We start from the raw sequence: 25,659 nt of genomic DNA on the forward strand, positions 1-25,659 counted from the left end.
ATGCGCCTTGGGCGTAGAAACAACATGGTAAAGTTTTAGCCCCTTAACGCCTAAAATAAAGCTAAAAATCGACTTTAAATTTTTTAGATGTTTTTTAAATTTTTTGGAATTTTTGGAAAAAAAATCCCCCGGGAATTCCCCGGCCAGGGAAATCCACCAAAGATTTTTTCTGAATATTTAACAACGGATATATTTTAATGTAGTATTCATCATCATTTAATCTGACGATATCAGATTTCCTACGTGCACCGTCAAAACTTGAAGCAATATAGCAACAAGTGACAGCGAGCACTTAACCATGTTGCCAAACACACTACCATCCAGTGAAGCTCTTAACGGGAGCATTTGCTGCGCCCAAAAGCCAGCAAATGCTCCCGTTAAAAAAAGCAAGTCGGGGTGTAATAAGCTGGTTTAAATGCAAATACTGAAAGGTAAATTAAAGTTATAAACTATGTGATAAAACTTTCGTTTGTTGGTCGAAAGTGTAGCAAAAATTAACTAAAATGTTGTGTTTCAATGAGTTTGGTAAGTTGTGATTAATTTTTTAAGCAAACCATTTGAAAAATTCAGGACCAAGATAGTTACGAACAAATCTCAACAAACAGTTCCTTGCAGTTTGTTGCAAAACGAAGTGCGTTTTTTCAACTAAAGAACGTAAAATCATTTTTTTTTCTTCGCTATTGCAGAACTTACCGGATAGAATATATGGCGAAGAAGAGACCGGAAATACCACAACAAGGTTAGTGGTGGCCTCAGTCCTTTATGAAACCTATCTTCACTAGGGAACAGGTGCCACCACGAAGGTAGGTCCCGAGTTGCAAAGCGCAGTAGGGTAACATTTTCGGCATTTGTTTGTGCTGGTAGGTTTATTTAATAGTTAAGTATAAGAGGTAAATATGTAAACCTTTTGTTTGTGGTGGAGGTGGTACAATTTTGGCAGCTCGTTTTATTACTGTAAAATAAAAGTGGTAGGATTCTATGTTTTCACAAACACCGCCCAGTGTTAACAACGGAAATTACACGGAAATTAATAACACAGTGAAGCTATAATTGCATTTTACTGCAAGGTATTTTTATTTGGGAAAACACAATAAGACAAAGCAACAAAACCTAAAGTAGAAATAATTACAAAACCATAGTATAAAACCAACGAGATAATAAAGCTAAACACGCAGATTGCTGTCCAGTACAGAATAAGATCGAAATCGTATCCGAATAAGGTCTAAATGGCCAAAATAACGCCTTGGGCGCCGCTGTTTTGACAACGGATTTTTGGTCCTGTTTGGGGTTATTGTAGGTTAATTAGTTGGCTCAGAAAATGGGTTAGGGTTGAAATTATTAGAGGAGTTAGAAAAATACTTAGGGGTGGGGTTTGGGGGTAGGTGAAGTGCTGTTTAGGCCTGTTCTTACCATTTAGGTCTTATCCAGACGGATTTATTTCGATTTAAACGTTTTTACGACTATTAAGTATTAGTCCTATTTTGGTCTTATTCCGAACTGTGATCTGACGAAAATGTTGTTCTTATTTCGGTCTTATGGTTGTTATAGCCTCGCTGAATATGATAAATGTTGAGTCACGGTCGTATACGTCAGTTGTGCTGAGTCAGTTGGAATCGTACGTTTCTTCTTGTTGTGGATTTTCTTCTTGTTGTGGAGGTCCTGACGTCATGTTTTCTCCTGACGTCATGTTTTCGTAATCTCTGTTCTGCGATCTAGAGCCATGGCTTGGTTTAAGAAGGTAAGGACTGCCCAATGATGGCAGGATATAGATGAAAACGCGGCATAAATTTATTAGTTTAAAATTTGGGGAATGGTACACCGAAAGCCATTCCAGATTCACCGAGTTTGTCGATTAAAATATTTGATTAAAAAGCAGCTTCAGAAGGGCTAGATCACAGTTGTTGCACACATATGTGTGTGTATCTTTAATTTCGGGAAATTTTTATAAATACAACCCTCAGTAATAATAACACGCCATAAGCAATTGTCGTAACATATGTTATTAAGAGACTTCTCCTAAAATTATTCATTGTTCTTACCATTTTAAATGTTACAAATCTGACAATGTTAGTCTTAATTAGAAATGCCTAGTAGGGATGAAATATACACACACAAATTTGTTCAATAACTGTAATATAGCCCTTCTAAAGCTGCTTTTTGACCAACTATTTCATATCATGGCATACCGAAACTTATTAAAGACGTAAGTCACATAACTAATTAGAGACGATCTTACGGCTGGAGTTATTGTTATTGGATCATTGTTGCCTAATTCATAATTTACTGAATCTTCGGAAATATGTGACGTCATCGATTATGCTACCGTTGGTGTTACGTCACACATATGATTTGTTTTCCTTGTCGTTGGCATAGCTACTGTACTATTAAAGTATGCCATCTCATTGGTCAGAAACGATACGGCGTTATGTTTCAAACTTATGGAAGATGTTTTATCTACACTGAAGAAACATAACTCAAACAAATATATCACTATTTATAAAGCCGACTAAATAATCAGAGCTTTGACTTGAGGTATTTTAGTTTTGAGAACTTAATTGCCCATTATTTTCAACTTGACCGGGTTGATCGATTTCTTTGTTGAAACCAACTGAAGGATGAGTTTCTGTTAATAACATCAATAACCATTAATTTCCACAACAAACTGATCAAATGTATTATTTTGAAAATGTGACACTAAGCGAAGCCAAACAGTGTAACGATGTGATTTGTTTAAAAAATATTAAAAAACAAAATTAAACAATCGGACACTTAAAATAAATACTAAATCAAATAAAGGTTATTTTATTGGGTGCAGGTAGTGGGTTCAACCATGTCCCACCAAAACTATATATTTTTCTCTTTTTTACGAGTAAATACTTTTCTTTTTTGCTGCGACTAATTGTTTAATGATGGGGTTATGACGTTATGCTACAAAATTGTCATGCCCTCCATACATTAATCCTAATTACTGGCCCTGGTCTTAATGCATTGGTCGTCAAAAACATACTATAAAACGAAGAATATATGCGCGAACGCGAAATATTTTGCGTTTACGTATAGTTAAAGTTGGCCAAAAGTATAGATTGACAGGTACCCAGGACCACATTTGGCACGTGAGTCAGAACCACTCTGAGATAATATAAAATTTATAAGCCACATGTACTTTTAAAACAAAGTGCAATAAATATACGGCTATCACGCGGGCCACAACTACATGGTAACAATAAGCTATTCAAGAAGTCACCAAATGGGTGGCAGCTAGCCCTTCACACATCCTTAGGCTTAGACGTGTGGCAATAATTAGATATTGATGTAAAATTGTGTTAATTAAAACCCATTGGGCTCAATCAATTCTGTTAGTAAGTTATGGCCACAATATAATATGGTCGTTGTTCCATATTGTGTAATGTGCTTCCATTATCCGGCAAAGCGTAGTTCCTTAGGCATGTGTGAATATTTGAGGTTTTTGGCCGCATTTGTGGTCAGACTGCCACGGCTGTTATCAGAAACGCGCGTATACTGTGCAATTTGTTTGCGATATTGAACAGAAACTGGTTTTAACTATGTTGCTTGTATTATTTTGGTCAAGGCCGCATTGCGTGGCCACTGGCCAGGCAAGCAAAAGTTTAGATCATCAAGCTTTATTCAATGCAATTTAGTTTAACGTAACTCTTCAAAGATGACGTCACACAGTTACGTCACAAGGTTAGGTCATATAACAATTAGTCCTAAAATCACCTGTTGTTTTTGGTGATCTCGTGCTTAAATGTACAGCTGGAATCCAGTTTGATCGCGCGACATTGCGTCTATTTGGTTTAAATTAGAAAAACTTTCAATTTGAAGTGATTCTCATAATACCGTACTTAATAAAACAGAAATTGTACGTAAAGTTCAAACGACGCAACACGCTGTAATATGCATATGTCGGCGAAACACACTTCTTAAAACAGAAAAAAATATATACAGAAAAAGTAATGCATTTACACAGGAAAACTTAAAAAATAGGAAATAATCACAAAGCTAAACGCCTTTAGTGCCTTACCACGATTTTAGATTGGAATCTTATTTAAAAACATATTTTGATGAAATAAAGTGCATTAATTTTTCATAGTTAGGACACGATAGTTTTTGCTTATCATTTTAGTGTTGCAATATTTTTTTAGCCCGATCCACCTTTCCTAAAAAGCGTGAGCTATAAGCGTTGTAATACACCAAGAATTTAACTTCACGAAAGATACAGATTTGACAGCATAAACAATTTTACTACCTTCTCGGCATAAAGAGTACTAATGGAACTCTTATTGAAATTAAAATTTATTTGGAATTAGCCCGAACTAAGTGTTTTAGAATAGGGTACAATTAAACAAAAAATTAAGGAAAAATATAAACTTGCTTCATTTTAATGTACAAAACCTGTTCCTCTGACAATAAAACGTATTTATATTATATACTACAAGTTGGTAATTTTGCATAGGTTGCGCTGCCTTGAACATACAGTGTGAAATGCAGTATTGGTATAATATGAAGTATTCACGCAAAACTCATGAATCATTTTCAGTGGAGATCTCCTGGTACTTCGCGAATTCCCTTGTTACTTCGGGCATCCCGAACCGGGCCTGCAGAACTTTCACGACCACGATTTTGGAGGAACTCGCCAGCTTGTCGTGATGCTCTCGGATCCATTCCACCATCGGCTGTAGTTCAAAGTCTACCGCCACAATGCGAGAGTGCTCAAACCTGTCTTTTGGTCCTGTTGTGAAGGCGGCCGAGATTTGTTCGAAGCTGAAACGATTGGCTTCACTGATCTGGAGTAGTAAAAGAAATATTTCACCGTTCAACTTGTTAAACGTGAGCACAGGCACGACCGTGTGGGGCTCGAGTTTATTTGTTGAAACTTCTAGTAGTTATATTCAACGTTCTAATTGACGCTTTCGTTCTGACTTCAATTTCAAGGTTGCGTATCTAACTCGTGAGCCAGCCACAAGACGTTCTGGTGATTAGAATGTTATTAGTTGATGGACGAACAACCGATTGCAAACTATAGATCGGCGAAGCAAGTTAGCATATAACAGATGCCACTTGCAAATATCAACGCTATTAACAGTACAAGTCGATAGCTAAGATGACGTTGGTTTTCAAGCGGATTGCGGTCTTAAGTACAGAAAATCCAAATGCTCACTGCAGTGAGATAATGACGGAACAAGCCATTTAGCATGTGACACTTTGGTGCGAGTTAGGGTTGCTTCGCATAGGCAATAATTCTGTCACATAAGCAGAGACACCATAAAACGAAAGGAAAATAATAAAGCCGTTAGTCGGTAATAAATCATGCCCTCTACAACCGCACGTCCAAGCACACGAACGAACACACACACACACACGTGCCCAATTCTGCGTGTAACCTTTCTGTTCATTCATAAATACCTGCATTTCAACAACGACAAAAAACTAAATTTTCATACCCTTTTGTCACTAAGGTCAACAAATCCACACAGGCCCCATTCATGGTTGTCAAACTTAAGATAGATAGTGTTAAGATTGATTGCCACCGATTCTTCCTCGGTTAATTCGATGCCGATTTCCTGTGAAAACCACGTTAGTTAGCGCCTTTCAATTTACAAGAAAACTAAACATATTGCAAACATAAAGAAAATATATATAAAAGCCTTTAAAATACGTCAAACGTTTATTTTGAATACTTAACGAATAAAGAAGGCGAAGATGAAACTTCATTCGTATATCTTCACTGTTTAATATTAAAAATATTGTCCTTTTTATTTTTATATAATGCAAAATAATTATTCTTGTGTACTAATTAGGTAAATAATACAAATGGCCATCCAGACCCCAGCTTATGATGCCATTTGGTATGGTTTGTTAGTCGTAATGGTCAAGTTGCATGTCATAAGTATTTTGTTTTTTTCTTTAAATGTTAAAATCCCAAAGCTTTTCGCTGGACCATAAAAATTCTTTTTGCTCTTTTTGATTCCCGTAACTCTGCCTTTTTAAGCTATTTAGACATGTTTGAAGTGGGACTAACCGACTGGTACCACTTGTCAAGAATTAAAAATATATAACACCAATTTAAAATATAAATTTGTAAAACGGCTGGAACTTAATATAGTCATTCCCAGAGATTAAACTGTAAATACGACAAATATCCTAAGCATTAAACTCGTCAAAGAGTACAATACAATTGTTTCCGGACATGTGCTAATTTGCCACCTGCTCATGAAACTACAACAACGAATTAAACAAGCGCATCGCATGACGTGGTTAAACGTCCAACGCATCTAATAGTCCGGTAAGCTATCTGTGACAGAAATACCTGAACTATTTATAAATCACCGAAATAGAAAGGCAAGTTAAATCATTCGTCAATAAAAAGGAAGGACGGATGTTCGCAGACGGCGTGACTTCACTTTTCCGTGTAAATTATTTTTACAGTTCATCTAATATTATTATTAGGCTTCAACATGATTTTTAGTTAGACTAGGTCACATATGTATACTCAGCCTTACCTCATGAAGACCCCTGGCTGCTGTTTTACGAAGTGATAGAATAGCAGGACTTGCTTTTGGATCAACAAAATCTTTTTCGGAGCAACTTTCCACAGCTCCGCAGGTAAATTTTCCAGGGCTGGCCATCCCTAATAAACATAATATAATATAAAAGATTCATTTTTTTCCGCAATATATAGTTTTTTTCTTTAAAAGTATAAATTGAAAACCTGGTTGGGTTGATCTTTGCATAAAGATGAACTTCGGTGGACCGACTTCTTCGTTGGTCAATACTGCAACATGCAATCCAAATGAGTTGCTATACATTTTGTTAACAGTACTCTTGCAGGGAACAAGAGAATTCTTCTGAGTTTCATCAAAATTCCGCCATATATCTCTCATTGCTCGGTGGTGACAGTACGTTGAGACCTTGTAACTGCAAAAAACAGAAAACTCTCATAAACATATAAGCAGAACATGAATTAGAGCTAAAAGTAGACTAATATTTGTGTAAGGCAAAATACCTAAGTGTGATGTGCTGTGATTCAGATTTTCCATCTCGGTCAAGCACAATTTCCTTTAAAGCAATAGTAACATTGTTATCAATAATTTTTTCTTCTGCTTGAATTTCATATTTCTCCAGATTAGTTGAATATTGTTGAAAAATATCATCTTCATTGGGTCTGTATAAAAAAATAAATTGTGTAATACCAGAGTGGCGCCTTACCACCAAAACAATTTAGCTTTGCTAATTAAAAAAAATGTTGTGCACTTGAAAGTGCTCAAATCCTACTATCCCAAATTAATTCAGTTTCTTTTTAAATAACCAATAAATAAGGCAGAGGAAAATTGATAAATTTGATGTGATTATTATTTTACAAGTAAAAAAATTGGCTTGATTATTTCAGTTTAAGCACAACATGAGATACTTTACAATTGGGAAAATAACTTTAACACAACCCGTTTTTTAAATAGCTTGTTTGTCAGTTAAACTTTCAATCAGTTGAATTAAGAAATCTTTTAAATGCCTTTTACTGTATAAGCATTCACAATCTTAGTGCATGGATTTTAAAGCTTTTGTTTTCTCAAATTTATTTAAGAGTTTAATGAATCTTGACCTAAAAAGTATTATAAGTTCTTTAAATAAACAACATAATGTGTGTAAAAATATGCAATTATTATTTTAACATACTTATCGGCTTCATGTTTATCTAGGTTGACTTTGCATAATAGATTTTCAGCTTCGTATGTTGGGTTTCGTTTTTCTTCAGCATTCTACAATAAAAGCTCATTGTGCAATTTTATATTTCAAAACTTCACTGTTTACAAAAATTATATTGGAAACCGTAGTCGACACAAAATTAGTTTATTTTTAAATGTCTAACCAAAAATACGAACTGTATCAAACCAAAATACGAACTGTATATTGTTTGCCAAAATTAAAGGTATTTCAAAAATTTAAGGGATTTATAGGTAATATTTTACTAACCTCAGGTACAACAGAATCAACAACAAAAATGTATGTATTTTTAAGAAATCCACAAGTGAAGAATTCTGCTTGAGATTCAACTAATTGAAAAGGGTTTTTTAGTGAAAAATGAACATCAATAATCTCATCAAACAAAGGTCTCTTTTCCAGTTCCAATAAACAGGTCCTGATAAGTCTACCAACTTCCCCTGTAACATCTGCATCTGAGACTTTAACCTTTCCAATTTCAAGGGTTGTTGAACTTTTGTGCAAAACCTCAAGCAGTTTTCCTACAAATTGCAAATGACAATAAGTTTGTAAGACTGTTCTGTGTGTATAGCAGATTTACCTTCTAAATCTCTGGTTGATTCCTCTGGCCATGGGCGCTTACCAGTACGTGCAACAAGAACAACTAAACCAAAGCGAAAAACATCCAACTTCTTTAAATCTTTAAAGCCAAGATGGCTTTCCTTTGGATTATAACGTACATGGCCCTTTGCAGATGACAATTTTTAGCTAGGTTTATATATCGGGGATAATACATATAGCAAAGATATATATAATAACAACTTTTATTGCAAAAACATTCAAATTATTTATTATTTTAGGATACAATATAATTATTACTGATGTCAATCCTTTATCTTCAGAAAAAACTGACAAACCAAAGTCGCACAATTTTGCAATGGGATTCAAAGGTTTGGTGTCCAGCTGAACAAATAAAAATATTACCACCGTGTAAAGTGTAGTTTTAAAAAATACTACCTACTTACCAAAATGTTGTCTGGCTTCAAATCACCATGAACAATCCCTTGTGAGTGCAAATAAAGCATTCCATTAGCAACTTGATGACCAATGTGCCATGTCATAAATGCTGTTAAACCACTTCCATCATGGGTATCGTGTTTCATTATGAATGACATCAGATCCCACTAAAATTAAATTACTACAGCAAACTACCAGGTTAATTAAACTGAAATAACCTCTACCTCAAGATATTCCATTACTATAAACAGTTTCCCCTCTACTATCCCATTGGCTCTGAAAGATATCACATTGTCATGACGAAGTGACCTAGCAAACATGAATATGTATATTTCCCTTGGAAGTTACATTTTTTAACATGTATATTGCAGAAACTGTGGTTGTACACAAACCGTAAAACAGTTAATTCTTTTGCTGATGACCATGGGTCATCTTTTGACTCTAAAACTTTAATTCCAACTGGAGTCCCAGCAAAAACTGATTTATAAACAGACCCAAAAGCTCCTTTTCCAAGAAGTTTAAGATTGTTTTTGTTGTCCAGACCAACCTCTTGAGGATTTACTGGTTGTTGCACTATGACAAATGTATGGAAAATGAAATATATTGTTATTTTTTAATAAATATTATATTTTAATGTTACCATTTTTTATGTCAAAGCATAGAAGTTGGTTGTAAAGTGTTGTTACTTTTTCATTTATGTTCTTTACATCACTATAGACTGATAGATCTTTTGTATTTTTTTCAAGATTTTCAAGATCTCTACCGATTTCACCTGTCAAACTAATTAAATCTTCTAACATTTTTATAGTTTATTCCCTAAACCTAAAATCAACAAAATACAATTATGTGTACAATCAAATCAATGTAAATCAAATAATACTCATTTATACATGAAATCAGCTAGACACTGTTAACATCTATGCATGTTAAAGATATAATCCTATATTATTTATTAAATAAAATACACATTTTTTTGCAGAAGGCTACCATGACCTTAAAGTTTAGATTTTAGTGTTGTGTGGCAATTTTTAATCCAATAAAACCAACTTGGTTTCCAAACTGAGGGCCATCTCTTCGAAATGAGAAAAAATGTTTTTGGGGGTCACATTTGGTACAGATAGCTAAATTAGAATCTTCGCTGCTTCCATCATCAATGTTTTCTGATGGCACACCTTCATTTTCCAACAAAGTTCTAGCACCGATTCGGAGGTCTAGGAAAGGCTTCTCAAAACCCTTTTTCCAAACAATACACTTAGGATTTATCGGACTGAAAAGTTCCACTCCTTCTAAACCAAATTCACAGCAACATGAGCTAAGTGACGGACCAATACAAGCAACAATATCCTGAGCTTTGGAACCATATTTCTGTACCATTGCTGATACAGTTGATTTCACAATGCCTTTTAGCATTCCTTTCCAACCAGCATGTGCTGCAGCACACGATTTAGTCACAGGATCTGCTAAAATGATCATATTGCAATCTGCACCAGGTGCGGCAACTGTAACCCCTGAAGTTTTTGTAATAATAGCATCATAACAAATTGGTTCTTCTTCTTCGTAAACCCAGACATCTTTGCCATGGACAGCTTTGGCAACATGAAAGTGTTCCAAATCAAATTTGGCTGCTTCAGACAAATGAAATCGATTTCCATTGACAATAGCTTCAGTATCCATTTTTCTTTGAGAGTAACAAAGATTTAAAGAAGCCATTCCAAGATAGGACGATAAGCCTCCAGACCGGGATGAATAGCCATGAACAAAATAATCTGGAATAATTTTTGACTGAAGGATGTGAACTTGTTCTTCATTATTAAACTTTGTTTCTTTTAAAAATTGGTGCAACACATTTGTAACAGATGGACAAGATAAAACATCATTAGATAAAGTAATGTTATCCATGCCAAAAACAAAAATTGTGTAGATAGGTTGAAAAAGTAAAGATATGACATGTTTGACATATTTTTCTGTGTTTGATGAAACACAAACCATTGCTTTTGTCTTCAATGTTTTGTCCATGTCACATTTAAGTTGGTAAATTGCTTGCAGAATTGTATTATTTTTATAAACACATTGTTTAACTGTACACATAAATATATTTAGCATGTCTTTGGCTAAAATGTCATCTTCAACAACTCCAAACAGCAATACAGTTTCTGGAGATTCGTTAAAATCCGCTTTCCATTTTGAAACAATTGATTCTGTGTCACTACACTTTCCAATAATGAGAATATGAGACATACTGTTTAAATATTTTGCCTTAAAGGAAAATACACTGTTTCACTGTTTTGTCTGTGCCACTGAAAAAAATAGTTCCACAAAACAGTTCCTCTTTTCAGTTCCCTTTTTTGATATATGAAACACTGTCTTTGTTGGTTCAGTGAATTTACCAAGAGTAAACAAAAATATCACCCTACAAATGCACAACATTTACATACAAGTTTAGAACAGATTTATTTTATACATCTTATTTTCCCTAACTTATCTGCCCATAACTTCTTTATTTAAAACAAAAAAAAAAATTATTGCTTTTCTAAAAAAAATAATCTGAACCTTATAACCGGTGTAAGAAAAAAATATTTCAAACTTCTAATTCCAAAATATTACCATTGCAACATCTTACGGTGAATCAAATATTATTTGTCGTTCTTACTGCTTCAACATATAAAAAAGAAACCATTATTCTCTATCATTACTTCAACAAGAAATAAATTTTATTAACCATAAAAGTGAATAATCTAACATTTTTCTAACATGCATCTGTCACACCATTTTGCACCTGTTGGCCAAATTGATTTTGTACAAATAACTCCTCTTTTTAGTTTAGTTTTTAAGTCTTAGTCCATCAATGTTTTTTATATTTTAATAGCTTTATTTCTAAAACTTCTCAAAAGCACTTAATAAGCATGCGAATTAAAATAGTTTTTATACAAGGAGTTAAATTTTGTTCATATTTTATAAAATTAAAAAAGAATGTGGAAGAACAAATAAAAAAGACAATACTAAAATGTCCCATTACAGCTTACAGAAATAGGAAATTGATATAAAACCTTATAAAATGACACATTGAAATATAAAAATGTTATTATAGTTCACAAAAGACGAGTTTAAAGAATAATCTTAATATTTTGCACTTATAGAAGAAAGAATAGGTAAAGTAAATAACAGCCTGTATGATATTGGATAATCATGCTTGGTTGTTCAGAGTTTGTGAATAGAAAACACATTGTAGAGGCAAAATAATACACAAGACAATTTTTCGACAATTATTCCACATTATTCTGCTTCTTGTTAAGGAAAAAAACATTTTACTATATAAAAGTAAGCACAGTTGTGTCTTTGTTCAAAAACAGTGGTTCTCAACCTTTTTGTTTTGTTGGACCCTGCCCTTATAAAATTTAGTTTATCTTAGCTCACACAGGAAACTAATTTTGCGTGTAGGGTAAAATCAAGAAAAAGACCGAGCTATGGAAATGTTTTTAGTAATATTAATTATGAACAAGGCTTTTACAAACCAAATCAAAGGGTAACACAAAAAGCATTCAGTTTTTATTCTTACCTTGATTTGGTATTAAGGTAAAGGTTAGTTTAAGTTACCTTATTAAGTCTCTTGAATTATTCATTTTAAATATGAGCTATCCATTGTGGATGTAAGCGAACTATTTTTTAAAATTTAGAATCAAATGATAATATGTCATGGCTTGACCTAATTGTTGATATATGTCATGGCTTGACCTAAATATTAACAAAGTACCTACCTACTTTATTGCACAATTAACTATTTATATGACACAATTATCTGCAGTGTATTCAATACAATATGTGTGTGAGTTACAATATTATTTTATTACAAAATAGAGGGCGATTGATACCCTTTGTTGTAGACACCTAGAATGTCATTATGACTTGCTAAAAGGTATGCTATACGTTGTTATATCGCAACATGTAATTAAGCGAATTAACCACAAAAAAAGTAAATGCTATATTTTATCAATTATACCGCCAATTCCGAAAGTTTTGCGACCCCCTCAAAATGCAGACCCCTGGTTAAAAACCACTGTTACACATATTTAAAATAAAAACATGCACATATTTAAAATAAAATGAAAAATTAAATTTCAATTTATTCTAAGGCTAATGTATGGCTTAGTTGTTATAGGATGACGAGGAGCATAACAGTTGCAATGATTGTTACAGCTTTTCAATACAAGATAAAAGAGTGTATCTAGAGGTATGAATTTAACAATTTTAATACAGAATACAGTTAAGAAGTATGATTTACTGTTTTATGTAGCAATATACATATAAGTGTAACAACTTAATATCTTGGAATACAATTTTGATTAACTGTATCCCTGAAATGTTGCATTTAGTGGCAATTTTGGGCAAATGCGTTTCAATTTAATCCTTGTTTCACCATCTAAAAAACCTAATCCCACTTGTCTATCAACAAGCTCAACAATATGATGATATTTGCATGTAAGAGGTTCACCGCCCTTTGAAATAACATATAACTGGGCATTATATTCTGCCCCCTGGCAGGCACTTTCACAATTTGCCTAAAAATAAAAATTCGTGAAAAATATTAGTAAACAACTAATGTTATTGCAAATAAAAGAAGTAAACCTTTATCTGGTATTGCTGAACATCTCCAGCTATTTCAGATGTTTTTACAGCCACTGAAAATCCACCTGTTTTTAGATGTCAGTAACAACAATAATTAAGCAGTATAAATAACACCTGGAGCTTTTTTCGTAAAACTTACCTTCCTCAAATAAACTTTCACTAAAACGAACCAAAAATGTGTCTTTAGCTTTGTCATGTAGTCGATTTTTTGCCTCCTCTATATCCATTTTACCAGCAAACCAACTAAAGAACAGTTACTTGAATTTTATTTTCAAAAAACATTTGTTAGGCTTTTAAAATAGATTGTTTCGGCAATGGCCTACCTTTCAAAGGATTTTTTCACTTTTCTACCTCCTTGCGTCCTCAGCAATTCAATCTGTAATAATAACAACTGACCATTGGAAAAAATGTATATTTAAAAGTGATTGGAAAAAATACTAAGCCTATCTGACTTAAAGATGCTTTAATCAATGTTGTGGATTTTTGCAGTTTTTAATAAGAGAAAAGCATTTTTATCAAATTTTTGACCAGTATACAATATCCAGTCTTTTTGACCAATTTTTGTAGTTTTAATATGCACACTAGATAAAACAAGTATCATAACAGACTAATTACATGACGGATACTCAAGCGTAGTTAACAAATTTACTTTTTGAAAAAAGTAAAAAGATCTCACTGTTTGTGCTTAGTACTTGTGTTATTCTTAGCTCAATAGTAATTAAATAATACTCATGTAAACAAATGTCATAATTACCTGTTTTTTTAAGTAGCATTCGTTATTGACTTTCTTCAATGTTCCAAACCATCTAGTTAGAGCAATGAAATCTCTAACATAGACAAAATCTTTGAACAGAAAGAGTTAATTTATCAAACTTGGACCATTTTTACTTTACTTAACCAGGGGTCACCAAACTAGAGCCATGGATCAGATCAGTCCTGTCAGTTTAATTCTTTCCGCCTGCAGGATATAGCACAAAAGGTTGTAAAATCTGATTGCTCATACTTTATAGAAACTTTTGTCAGTTGCAGAACTAAGCTAGATTTTTTTTAAATGTTGAACTTAACTACAATTCTATTAATCTTACTATAAATTTTGATAAATATGTCTTGATCCTTCCTTGCTTTTATAATAAATAAGCCAAATAAAAATAATATTATTTTTAAATCGTGCCATGATCTCCAAGTTTTACTGTTGTCCATCTGGCGATCAACAGTCCATAGAGTTCTCAGGTCCTCAAGATAAATTTTGGTGACCCCTATACTAAACCATTAACAGTATACCTTTGTTGTCAGAAGTTTTATACATATCACATATAAAACGATCAAAAAGCTTGTACTCTGCATCATTTAGTCCATATTCAGATTGTAACTTTAACTTCAGGCTTGATCTTTTTTTCATGGCCTAGGTAAACATAAAAGATGTTTAAAAGAAGTTGCAATTAGGTTAGTATTATTTTGTTCAATAAAACTACATATGTTAGTTGCAATTTGGAAATAAATGATATTCAACAACACAAGATACTACGGTGCTACAGTTTATAATGATGTGGATTGTAGGTTTCCCACAGGACTGTTTAAAGTGTTTAATAATAAAAATAAATTATTTTAAGTTTTAAAAGCATTACATACCGCTAAAAAGGCATTACCTGGTAGTCATGTCTCAGTTGCGCATTTCTAAACTAACTTGTAAGATGCCTTAACTAATTTTAAAGTCACCTTATTGTAAACACTAAAATCAAACCTAAAAAACAGCAATACCATTAATTAAATTGTTATTGTGCTGAACTTCCAAAAACTAACAAACTGTCTTTATATTATCTGTATCTCCAATACTTAGATGGTGTCAGCAATGAATCAATGTCAGATTCAATCAGTTTTTGCAATCCAACATAAAATTTTGGATTTGGAAGGAGAAATTTGGCGTGGAGAAAATTACTTATTTAAACATAGAAATGTTGTCATTTGATAACAGATTGTGGTAGTATTCGATTAAAAAATACATTACAAAGTTGTTATTCATTTTTATCAATTGTAAATATCTTACCCCAAGTTCAGCATTTGTTGGTTCAAGCGATTGCCAAAAATCTTGGTCTTCCTGACACATAAACTTGTACTCCATTCCATTTTGATCTATGTAAAATACATAGCAAAAATGCAAATCAACAGTATTATTTGCGTTGGAATCAACTTACCTGACTTCAAAGGCATAGGTCCTTTTGATTCTTCTGCAATACCTTTCTTATATGATCTGGCTGTTTGATTTTCCATATCTACAATGGCAAACCAGAACGCTTAACCTAGATAATATCTTATACTTACGTGTTTGCTGATAAGCTATGATAATTTTCCTGTTATAGTCCCCATCAAAAGTTTCAGACTAGTTAACACATCATACATTACTTCTGTTTTATTTTTACAACATATTATATCTAATAAAAGAAACCTAAGGCAGTGTTTTCACTCAATGTCCGTTTTCATAACTCATTGTCCAGAACTTACAATATTCACAATAACAAATATAGGCCTTTGTGCCTAGTTGTAAACTGTGCTTAATGCAACTCAAAGTGGAACACGGTTAAAAGCAATCAATTGAATTTCTTATTATCAGGCACTGCCTTCTGAAACAGGTTTTGAAAGAGGAACCAATTAAAAAGGTTACAAAAGGGGAACTAACTTACACAGTATGTAACTGCACTCTTGGGAAACATGTACAGAAAGAGGAACCTATTTACACGGTTACAAAAGAGGAACTAACTTACGTCATAGTGAAAAAAAGGACTAGCCTTAACAAACAGTAAATTTTACACGTAGCTTTTAATGTTAAGTCATGTTTAAACAATGTTGTTTAAACAATAAGTTTGCCTGACTAAAGCATATCACTTGCTGTATACCTGTATAAACATATGTGTTGAATAAAATTACTGATTTCTTGCAACATAAAAAAATAATTTGAAGCAATGTATATCATAAACTTTATTTCATATCTTTACAGTTAAATGCAAAGATTGTTCAACATGGCAAACTGTATGTCAGAATAAAAAATGGTCCTTATGTCCAACAGAAGCCACAATTGTTAGGATACCCATATAATAATTGTGAAAGTATTGCATCATTACCTATATTTTTTACACATGCAACGTATAGACTCTTTTTATATTTACAACTTAAAAAATAACAGGAACAAAGCCCTAGACACTATTCTAACGTTCAGTAAAAATCTTTAATTACAAGGAGAAAGAGAAAAGCCCTTCAACTTTGAACCCTCTGGATATACAATGCAAAACATATAATTTTATGTGTTAATATGCATAGAATATATAGAAAGCAATTTTGAACAAGTAATGGATACAGATGAATGATAAATTTCATAGGATAACATGTATTAAATAGTTTAAATGGTTGTATAATGTATATCCTCAAAGCTTAGAAGCTGCAGCTTTGTCCATAATCCAGTGTAGTTTCCCAGAATGTGGTTGAACTCTTGCAGCTGGTAAAAGTTTGGTTTCATCTGATTCTGGTGTAAAGATTGCCTAAAGATACAAAAAAAATTTACTTCCTATATTTTTAGGAATGTATCATACATAAACAATAAACATGGAGTTAACTGCTCTATAAAAATCAATATCAACTATTATCAACAAATGTTAAATACTCCATCACTGCCACCCATACTATTGCATCATGTAAATAACATGTGACGTGATGTAGCACATTGAATGTTTGTAAGTCCGATTATACTAATATTTGAGGATTCCATTTATTAAAATACCAAAAACAACAAGAGTTATACCATTTTTTATATTATTGAGAACAGTTAAGGACAAACATGTTACCTTTATTACATCTGCTTTACCACTTCCAGCAGAAATAAATGCCACATTTCTTGCGTGGTTCAACACAGGAATTGTCATGGTAACTCTGCAGGGAGGAGGCTTGGGCGAGTCGTCAACGGCAGCAATCCACCTTGTAGATTCCTAAATACGGAAAACAAAACATTTAGTTGAAAAGCAAGGGGGGTGGGGACCATTTTATTTGAAATATGCATTTATTTAATATGCAGAACAACTGGCATTCAAATTTGTAAGTCATATTTTTTCAACGAGAATATGACTCTTTACCAAATTTTATAATTTAGGTAACAAAATGCTTAAAAGTTAAGAATACTTTACAACAATCTTGTTCTCTAAAATCTCATTGGAAAAAATGCTAGCAGCAAAATATACAGAAAGATATTTTAGTTCAACAGTATACAATTACTAATTTTACTATTTCATTCACTCATAAGGCAGAGCTAATTCAGTAATTTTACTTTGCTTAAGCTACTCTATAGTTTAGTTGCGGCCCTCAATACGCCACCGCTCATTACCAACAAAACATAGCAGGTCTCGCTAATCCATTTTGCGATTCCGTGTATTATGTTTTAAAACATGAGTTATATCTCCTGTATTTCGTCAGAATTAATTGTAATTAAAGCTAATACGTGCTTTGTCCTGTATTAAAATGATGAAGAACAAAGGTTAGTGCCAATCTACTTTGAGCAGTGTTCTTAGCATACGCGCAGAAGGTGCTAGCGAAACGAGGGCAAATTTTTTGGGCTATGCCGATATTAAAAGTTAAAGAGACTTGAGCGAGAGGAATCAGCATTATTGAACGAGGATTTTTATATGTGTTTGACGTTTAAAAGCTTATGTTCGGAATATTACGTTTATTTATTGATTTGAGTGACCAAACGTCTCAGCATATTAAACAGTAGGAATTGTGACGGTAGACGAAGCACAGAGTTATACGGCGTTGAAAAGTTAGGAAATAGGTTAACAGTTGACACTTGTCTATTTTAGCCTCGGTAATTGGCTTGACGCATCTTTATTACAGAAAATTTTTCACTAAACACAAATATCTTATCAGCTTAAGCATGATCTACATTAGCGAGACCTGGTATTTCGTATTTTCAGCGCCGCTTCGGTTTATTAAAAGGTCCGAACGAACACTTTCGCAGAAGGTACTTCTCCCCGCGTAACTCAGGAAAGTTGCGCATACTGTTAGTGAACCACGATTGTGCTACTTGTGGTGTTCATTGCACTAGCTGTAATATAGTGTTCACAGAAGTGAAGTTGCACAGCGAATTCCAGGGCGTTTTGACGCCCTGCAAGAAATCCAGGGCGTCACAAAACGCTCTGCACACCCACGTTCGGCGCATATAGTTAAAACTTCAACTAATTAGTAAATTTAATTTTATAAAAAATAAATTACTGGTATTGGTTTTAAACACAATTGCTACCATATCACACCACCTTAGTTCAAGAAAAAAACACTAACACTCATTCAAACAATTGAACCATTTTTTTTGTATGGACTATAAAAGATAAAATAAAGCCAGCAAACCTTAAGCAAATGATGACCAGGAAAGAGGGAGCATGTGTGTCCATCAGGGCCCATTCCAAGAAGTAGAAGATCAAACTCCGGCCACTTGCCCTTAAACTGTTTCCTGAGTTTTGTCTCATAGTCCTCTGCACATTCCAGCACTGGTAGGTCAGGGTTTATAGGCACCCATGCTTCATGGCACCCCACCTTGTCAATCAACTTGGTCTAAAATATGCAGCAACACAGCGTTGGATTTTAATAATGTGCTGTGTTTCATTTCACATTAATTGTCGACGATAGTTAATTTCCAGAACCAACCACATACTTAATATAGACCTGTAACCAGGGTTTTCAAGCAAATACAATGTTTTATATTTTGAAAAACGGTTGTCAGATCAATATACAAATTAGCATATAGTATCAGATGGGGCTGGTATAATTGAGGCTTAATTAATACTTTTCATGCCAACCTTAAACTGTCCATAAGTACTGTCTTCACTGGAGAAATGAGACAATCGTTCATCACAGAAGTAAACCTTCCATTTATTCCAATCAACATCTGGGTTGCTAGATAAACGACTGGCAAGAATGTTAATAATGCTCCCACCGGAAACACCTAATCAAAATAGTAAAACCAATTATTATGAGAGTAGCACCTATATACATTTGTAATTTGGGCCATAATTTACATGTTGGCTAAAAGAATATTCCATTATTACTGTTTTTTATTTAAAACTTTCTTTAGTAATCTATGAATTCAACATGGAGATATAATAACTTGATAATGAATCTCCAAGCCAAAAAGGTCGAGTAAATCGACATCGTCTTCATAAAGATAATCCAATATGTACTAGTATCATCATCAGTTAATCTGGCAAGTAGGTATCAAAACTTCTTTATCAAGATGATGTCGATTTACTGTATTACAGATTAGTGCATAGTGTAGCTGAGATATAATTATTTCAACTAAAATGAGTAATTAACCAAAATAAGTATATTGACTAAATTAAGTTTACCTAAAGTAAATATCCCACGCTCTGATATGGCATTTTTTGCTGTTTCGACGATTAGTTCAGCAGAAGTCTTTGACACCTCCTCAACAGATTCAAGAACATGCCTAATTGTATTATTATTTGCCATACCTATTTTCTTTTAAATCTGAATTAAAAAAAAATAAATAACATACAGCATCGCTTAAGATAACCATTTACAAATAAACTGTAAAATACATGTCAAAGTATAACTTGTAAAACATCATCACTGCAAAGTGGGTGTTATTCACAATAAAAGATTAGGCAGGATTTACTTTACATGCAGTAAACAAGAATGATTAATAATAAATTTTCCAAAGACCAGCTTCTGGCAGAAATTAAGCTACTATCTCATATTGCCAGAAAATATCAACAAACACACAACAAAATGTTTTGGAAGATATTTGTAGTAGATGTATAGAAAGATAATATAATGGAAGGGAAAGAATACAAACACATGTCACGCATGGGTTGACATGTTTTCAATTTGCAATGGTCAGTAAAGCAATATAATAGAAATTTCAGTGCAGAAGGTAATGTCACGTTGCAACTTGTGTTGTCAAATCTATGAATTCAACACACCCATTGTCAGCCACAGCAATCAAAGGCAACTTGCAATGCCAGCTTATTCCACTTCCCACACTTTTTACTTCATGTAGTAAAATCTAAAGATAATTTAAAGGACTTTCTATAAGTGTCAAAATGCTGGTGATTTGGAGTTTGAGTTGGCTAAGAAGTGTTAAAAAGAGTCAAATGTATTTATTTTCTAGGTATAAATAGAACACTTTAATTAACTATAAATAACTTACATAAAAATTGTTACAAATTAAATCTCTAACCTATTTTACATCAGAAACCTCTATCATTCCCTAAAATTCACAACTGCACCTAACTTAAGTTCACATTATGAACTGGTTTGTTATTATATTGGGATTTAAAAGGTTTATGGAGGTGGAAAAAAACACAAATTAGAGGAAAAAGAGCTACCTCCCTGTGGCCAAAGCGATGGACTTTAAGGCCATGTTTTGGCCTGCCTTGGGTTAGAAAAACATCATGATCAAAATTTGACCAGCGAAAAGTAGTTGTTCCACCAGAATGACACTGACGGAGTTCATCTGGAAGACTAGAAAAATCAAAACGAATAAAAATAGTAATTCAGTCAAATTTGATCATATTACATCAGTTATATATAGATTGGATCACAAGTAATATAGTAAACCTTACATAATTAAAACTAAAACCTAAAAATTCAAATAACTATATAAGCCGTATCGATCTTGATGCAATTAAATCTTATCATTATATTTATTCAGAAATTCTGTAAATACGTAAAGAATTTATTTGATTTTACTTACCCACTTTTAGACAAGTCCCAAATTACATATTGATTACCAACAGCAGCACCAATCTTGTTCGGATTGATTTGACTCCAGTTTGCGGCCACCAAGGTACCCTTATTACATTTTAGCACTTTCATGCTTTTGCTTTCCCAATTTTCCTCACTATTAACTATTATTGCATAAAATCGAATGGTTCCCGACAGTTCGGCTACCATCAGTTTACCTATATCAAAAATATATATTTATATATATATATATTTCAAATTACAGTGTTAAATGTATTGTACAGAGAAAGAATGACACATTTGGATTCCTAAAACTGTTTTTGGTAAAAGAATTCACAAGTTTGTAAAATACAAAACTGACCAGCATTTTGAACATTCCAGGATAGGTCTATTCCAGCATACTGTAGTGGAAGAACTGTTAATAAGACTTTGTTTTCTGTGTCCCATATTCTACATGTATGATCGTCACCACATGAAGCAAGTAAATGAACATAGCCAACTGGGTTGAACGCTACTGCATTCACACTACGCCTATGCCCATTCAATGTCTGAAACATATTAAATTATGTTAAGACTAGGGATGTTCAAAGTAGAATATGGAATCCTTGGAATCAAATCCAGATGGGATTCAAATCCAATTCTGTCGTTTATTTTGGGTAATTGGAACCGATATAATTTAATGTTTTACCGTCGATCGTTGTGCCTAATTGTACATACGCGAGTGGCAAGTTTCAATTAAGGCCTGTCGCTGCGGCGACACATTTATAGTGCTTGCTTTAAATGCAGCCTTGTAGTGCAGTTTCAGCGTTTTTTCAGACGAATAATTACGCGTCTTGCGATAACCTTCGTCCAACAATTAAGTGTCAATGAAGCGTTATTGGCCAGCGACTAACGTGTAATGCCAGGTGCGTATTTCGCAATTTCTCTAATAGCGTTAATTGCAAAAGTAATATTACATTGTAAAACATACTGCCCGCCAACAAAATGCACTATAGGGTTACTTAAAATCAACTTTAGGCCAATATTCAGCGAGGTTATGCAGTTATGCACAGTGTAATTGTCAAGTATTCGTTATGTTAATAGTAACTTTGTATTCTTTGCAGTACATTATTTGACTGCATAACAGATGATGTTAGTTAAAAAAGAAGCACTAAGACCCAACAATGTTTTAAAAAACAAGACCGAATTGCTAAAGAGTTCATTGTGCAGTTACAAAGTTGCATTGTACTTACTATATTATTGGCATTTGGCATAATATAAAGTTTTGAACAGTATTACAGTTTACACAACTGCTTCAAGTAGGGTATATTAAGATTAATCCCTCCCCCAAAGAAAATCGAGGTTAAATAATTTAATAAAAATATACTAGGATTCGCTATTCTGGATTCGTTATTCTAGATTCGAAACCTATTATTCTAGAATACCTTGGGATTCTAGTTTGAACATCCCTAGTTAAGACACAAAAGAAAGTACACAAAATAGTATTTAGATATTCACTAAATTAACTGGAATTCATAACAAAACATTCATTTCTTCAAGGGAATAGTTGCAAAATTGAAAAAGAAACTAATATAAATATTAGGTAGCAACTATCAAGTTACAAGTTTTTCGATTTGCCTGGTGGCATCCCAGGATCGGCTTAGTTGGATTAACTTTATTTAAACAGCTGTTAATTTTGCCGATATCTAACTATTTAGGAATATATTTATTTTGGTTGTATTAACATTGTATGCAAAATATTTGACATTTATTTTGACTTATTTTGACATATTTTGACATTTCTTTTCATTTCTACTTCCTCCATTTAAACGTGAATAATGGATTAGATTTGCTGGCGATTGTTAACAAGATTAAAATGGAAGGTTGTGCGTCGCTGGTAAATGTTAAATATATTAATCAATATAAAAAAATTATGATTCTCTCTTTGGGCTTAGCTAATTCATCCTACATTTGTTTTAAGATAATACAACTATTGGGCCTATTAATAAAAACTTGCAAGTATAATATCGGTTTACCGAACAATTAGAACTTGTTTCACTCATCTGGTGCGCTACAACGGTGAGGTCTATGACCCAAATAATGTTACTATGAGACCTATAGAATACAAACTTGCAACTATATCAGGAGAAATACTACAATGCCCTACAGTGATATTAAGTTATTTTATGCTCGGTTAAACTAACTATGCGATTTGTTGTTTATTGCCGATAATCACACCAATTTATGTGAGATCGCGCAATACAAAGATTATTTTATGACGTTTTATGATATACAACTAAACACGCACCAGAGTGTTAATATCTTCCTTAAAATCAGTTGACACAACGCAAACATGTCCATTATCAGTTCCAAAGGCAACTTTGGCACATCTCGGAAGGTATTTTGTGTTGCTGTTTGCTGACCATGAAATACACTCAATTCCTGCAAAAAAAATTATAAATCATCAACTTTTTAAATACTCAATATAAAAGACAATTATTGAAGCGTGGAGGGTTCGTAGGGAGCTATAAGAAGGCTGCTGACCCTGTAGACGAGGGCCGACAGCTGCCTTAGTCTCTTACAAGTTCTTAATCCGACTCCAAAGGAGCAGGCCGCTAGAATACCTGTCCTTAACTTCTTGTACTCTAAGCAAAGACAATCCACTCAGTAGATAGTTGCTCTTAGAGTATATTCACAAATCTCAGAAATACAGCGATAAACAGAGCGGTGATTCAAGCCGCTATTAGTAAGACGTATATAGTAGAATGAATAGTCAAATGCGGAAAAGAAATTCGCTAGGCGTGGCGGTCACACATCAGTGGACAATGGTCACGTGTATAGTGACGTAAAAGTAGGCTAAATGCTACAATTATAGATTTGTCAATTATATATGCTATACGGCATTCAACAATTATACTCAAGTTATAATCCAGCTTGTAAATTTTATACCTGTATAGCTGAGACTAAATGCGTGATCTTGCGATACATCAGCCTTAAACACTTCACCAGGCTCACTAAACGTCACTGATCGAATGTTGAGGTTTGTTGTGGTGGCAAACGCAATAAGAGTAGATGCTGTTTCAAATGGACAAAACTCAACAACATTAATAAGTGAAGGGGCTGGTATGGAGCACTTTCGGTATTCAGTATGCACCATTGTTTAGTTGTCCTAGACAGATTTTTGTGTACAAGCCAGTGAATCCTATAACAACAAATGCAACCGGCTACTAAGTCACATCAGGATGTAAACAAATTTATTTTTACTGTTCACCTAGATCAGAGATGGCGAACCCGGCTCACAAACACAATTTAAATTTTTTACAAAATGCACAAGTGCATTTAATTATTTGCTAATTTTATGCGAAACTCTGCTATTGAGTCGTTTTAAGTGTTATTTTCTGGTTTGGAATTTCAAATGAAGGAGGCTATTTATCCAGCCCAAAAAGTAGTTCAAACGACTAACGGGTTACGAGCACAAACAAGTGATCCTGGCAAAAAACCCAAATAATGTTTGTTGTAGTAGGATTGTAGATGTAGACCAGGCGAAGTTTTTCCATCATGTTACCGAAAAATTTGGCGGCTCTTTTAATTTGATATGTAAAAAAATAAAAAGGTACTGTCTACAAATTATGCTTTCTCGCAATATTTCAGTTAGTGTTTGGGTGTTGGTGGGTCAAGTATTAATATTAATAATAGTGCTTAACCGACACAAACCCACAAGCTAACCCGCACCCTAACCTAAATAATGTATGTTGCGGTAGGATTCCAATGAGCATAATTTGTAGGCGTTACCTTTTTATTTATTTATTTTGCGTTACTTTCTACTTATCAAAACGAAAGAGCCCAAAAATTGGCGCTGGTCTAGAATCCTACCACAGTTCTAAAATCAAGGCACAAAATTTGAGTTAGGGTGCGGGTTAGCGTTCGGGTGTGGGTGGGTCAAGTATTATTATATTCTTTGTTTAATAATAATATTTGACCCACCTTAACCCAAACGCTAACCCGCACCCTAACCCAAATGGTGTTTCGTTGTGGTAGGATTCTAGACCAGCGCCCAAAAATTTGCCCTACTCACTGACTGTTAACAGCTTTAGCAATAAATTGCTTTGTAATTTTGCAGATCCAGTTACAGCAGTGCATAGTTTGAAATCCGTTCAACGGGCGAGCCGGGCAAATAGCTTCTTCCTAAATATTATAACACTTCACTCACCCAAACACCCCAACCCAAATAATGTTAGCAATTATAAACCTTGAAAAAAAAGTGGTAGAATTCTGGTCCCGCGCCATAATAAACCCCTCGACGAAAATGAATTAGGATTCTAGACCAGCGCCCGTAAATACTTTACATATCGGTTCAGATACACAAAAAATCTTGATTAATAAAAAAACATGAAATAAAAGAATATTTACAAGATTATTTAATAGTAATTTTTATAGAACAATAATGTTTTGAATTGACAATTTACACACATGATTCGGCCATGCGTGAACAAATTTTATCGTGCATGAAATTCGCCTTGTCAAGCGTGAAAAATGAAATTACTCACTAGGGGCGCATGGAAAGGGTTCCCAGTAAGGATTTTTAAA

General features: G+C 33.5%; 4 protein-coding genes across 4 annotated transcripts; all 4 read right to left on the reverse strand.

Moving 5' to 3' along the window:
* Nucleotides 1-3,583: 3,583 nt before the first annotated feature.
* LOC146161324 (uncharacterized) lies at nucleotides 3,584-9,678 on the reverse strand. The gene is made up of 13 exons (XM_083383645.1): nucleotides 9,374-9,678; nucleotides 9,126-9,306; nucleotides 8,958-9,042; nucleotides 8,742-8,900; nucleotides 8,596-8,679; nucleotides 8,318-8,462; nucleotides 7,990-8,258; nucleotides 7,693-7,775; nucleotides 7,025-7,183; nucleotides 6,731-6,936; nucleotides 6,522-6,649; nucleotides 5,463-5,582; nucleotides 3,584-4,805 (listed from the first exon to the last, which is right to left on the reverse strand). Exons 1-13 carry the CDS (start codon nucleotides 9,531-9,533, stop codon nucleotides 4,542-4,544), a joined length of 2,043 nt encoding a protein of 680 aa, XP_083239771.1. The 5' UTR covers nucleotides 9,534-9,678; the 3' UTR covers nucleotides 3,584-4,541.
* LOC146161325 (purine nucleoside phosphorylase LACC1-like) lies at nucleotides 9,556-11,092 on the reverse strand. The gene has a single exon (XM_083383646.1). It carries the CDS (start codon nucleotides 10,969-10,971, stop codon nucleotides 9,742-9,744), a length of 1,230 nt encoding a protein of 409 aa, XP_083239772.1. The 5' UTR covers nucleotides 10,972-11,092; the 3' UTR covers nucleotides 9,556-9,741.
* A 185-nt stretch (nucleotides 11,093-11,277) lies between these two features.
* Nucleotides 11,278-16,054, reverse strand: LOC146161326 (uncharacterized). The gene is made up of 8 exons (XM_083383647.1): nucleotides 15,549-16,054; nucleotides 15,401-15,486; nucleotides 14,638-14,758; nucleotides 14,111-14,199; nucleotides 13,680-13,732; nucleotides 13,496-13,599; nucleotides 13,357-13,421; nucleotides 11,278-13,289 (listed from the first exon to the last, which is right to left on the reverse strand). Exons 1-8 carry the CDS (start codon nucleotides 15,622-15,624, stop codon nucleotides 13,074-13,076), a joined length of 810 nt encoding a protein of 269 aa, XP_083239773.1. The 5' UTR covers nucleotides 15,625-16,054; the 3' UTR covers nucleotides 11,278-13,073.
* Nucleotides 16,055-16,311: 257 nt separating this feature from the next.
* Nucleotides 16,312-24,302, reverse strand: LOC146161327 (nucleoporin Nup37-like). The gene is made up of 11 exons (XM_083384400.1): nucleotides 24,022-24,302; nucleotides 23,381-23,514; nucleotides 21,455-21,641; nucleotides 21,104-21,311; nucleotides 20,736-20,871; nucleotides 20,331-20,413; nucleotides 19,734-19,834; nucleotides 19,188-19,333; nucleotides 18,739-18,942; nucleotides 17,190-17,330; nucleotides 16,312-16,886 (listed from the first exon to the last, which is right to left on the reverse strand). The coding sequence occupies exons 1-11, from the start codon at nucleotides 24,227-24,229 to the stop codon at nucleotides 16,773-16,775; spliced, it is 1,662 nt and encodes a 553-aa protein (XP_083240526.1). The 5' UTR covers nucleotides 24,230-24,302; the 3' UTR covers nucleotides 16,312-16,772.
* Nucleotides 24,303-25,659: the final 1,357 nt, after the last annotated feature.

Source organism: Ascidiella aspersa, chromosome 3 (genome assembly GCF_963924565.1).
Source record: "Ascidiella aspersa chromosome 3, kaAscAspe10.2, whole genome shotgun sequence".
In the NCBI taxonomy this organism is placed as follows: Eukaryota; Metazoa; Chordata; class Ascidiacea; order Phlebobranchia; family Ascidiidae; genus Ascidiella; species Ascidiella aspersa.

Bases quoted from the DNA above. Each gene is read 5' to 3' on its own strand.
- LOC146161324 (XM_083383645.1), bottom strand. From the start codon at position 9,533: ATGTTAGAAGATTTAATTAGTTTGACAGGTGAAATCGGTAGAGATCTT. The intron at 9,307-9,373 runs GTAACATTAAAA...CATTTGTCATAG, and splicing joins ATGCTTTGACATAAAAAATG to TGCAACAACCAGTAAATCCT. The intron at 4,806-5,462 runs GTATGAAAATTT...TTACTACTCCAG, and splicing joins TTGACCTTAGTGACAAAAGG to ATCAGTGAAGCCAATCGTTT.
- LOC146161325 (XM_083383646.1), bottom strand. From the start codon at position 10,971: ATGTCTCATATTCTCATTATTGGAAAGTGTAGTGACACAGAATCAATT.
- LOC146161326 (XM_083383647.1), bottom strand. From the start codon at position 15,624: ATGGAAAATCAAACAGCCAGATCATATAAGAAAGGTATTGCAGAAGAA. The intron at 14,200-14,637 runs GTATACTGTTAA...TTCTGTTCAAAG, and splicing joins TAAAACTTCTGACAACAAAG to ATTTTGTCTATGTTAGAGAT. The intron at 13,422-13,495 runs GTAAGTTTTACG...ATCTAAAAACAG, and splicing joins TGAAAGTTTATTTGAGGAAG to GTGGATTTTCAGTGGCTGTA.
- LOC146161327 (XM_083384400.1), bottom strand. From the start codon at position 24,229: ATGGTGCATACTGAATACCGAAAGTGCTCCATACCAGCCCCTTCACTT. The intron at 21,642-23,380 runs GTGCGTGTTTAG...AATATGTTTCAG, and splicing joins AGGAAGATATTAACACTCTG to ACATTGAATGGGCATAGGCG. The intron at 20,414-20,735 runs GTAGCTCTTTTT...AATTATCTTTAG, and splicing joins ATCGCTTTGGCCACAGGGAG to ATTTTACTACATGAAGTAAA.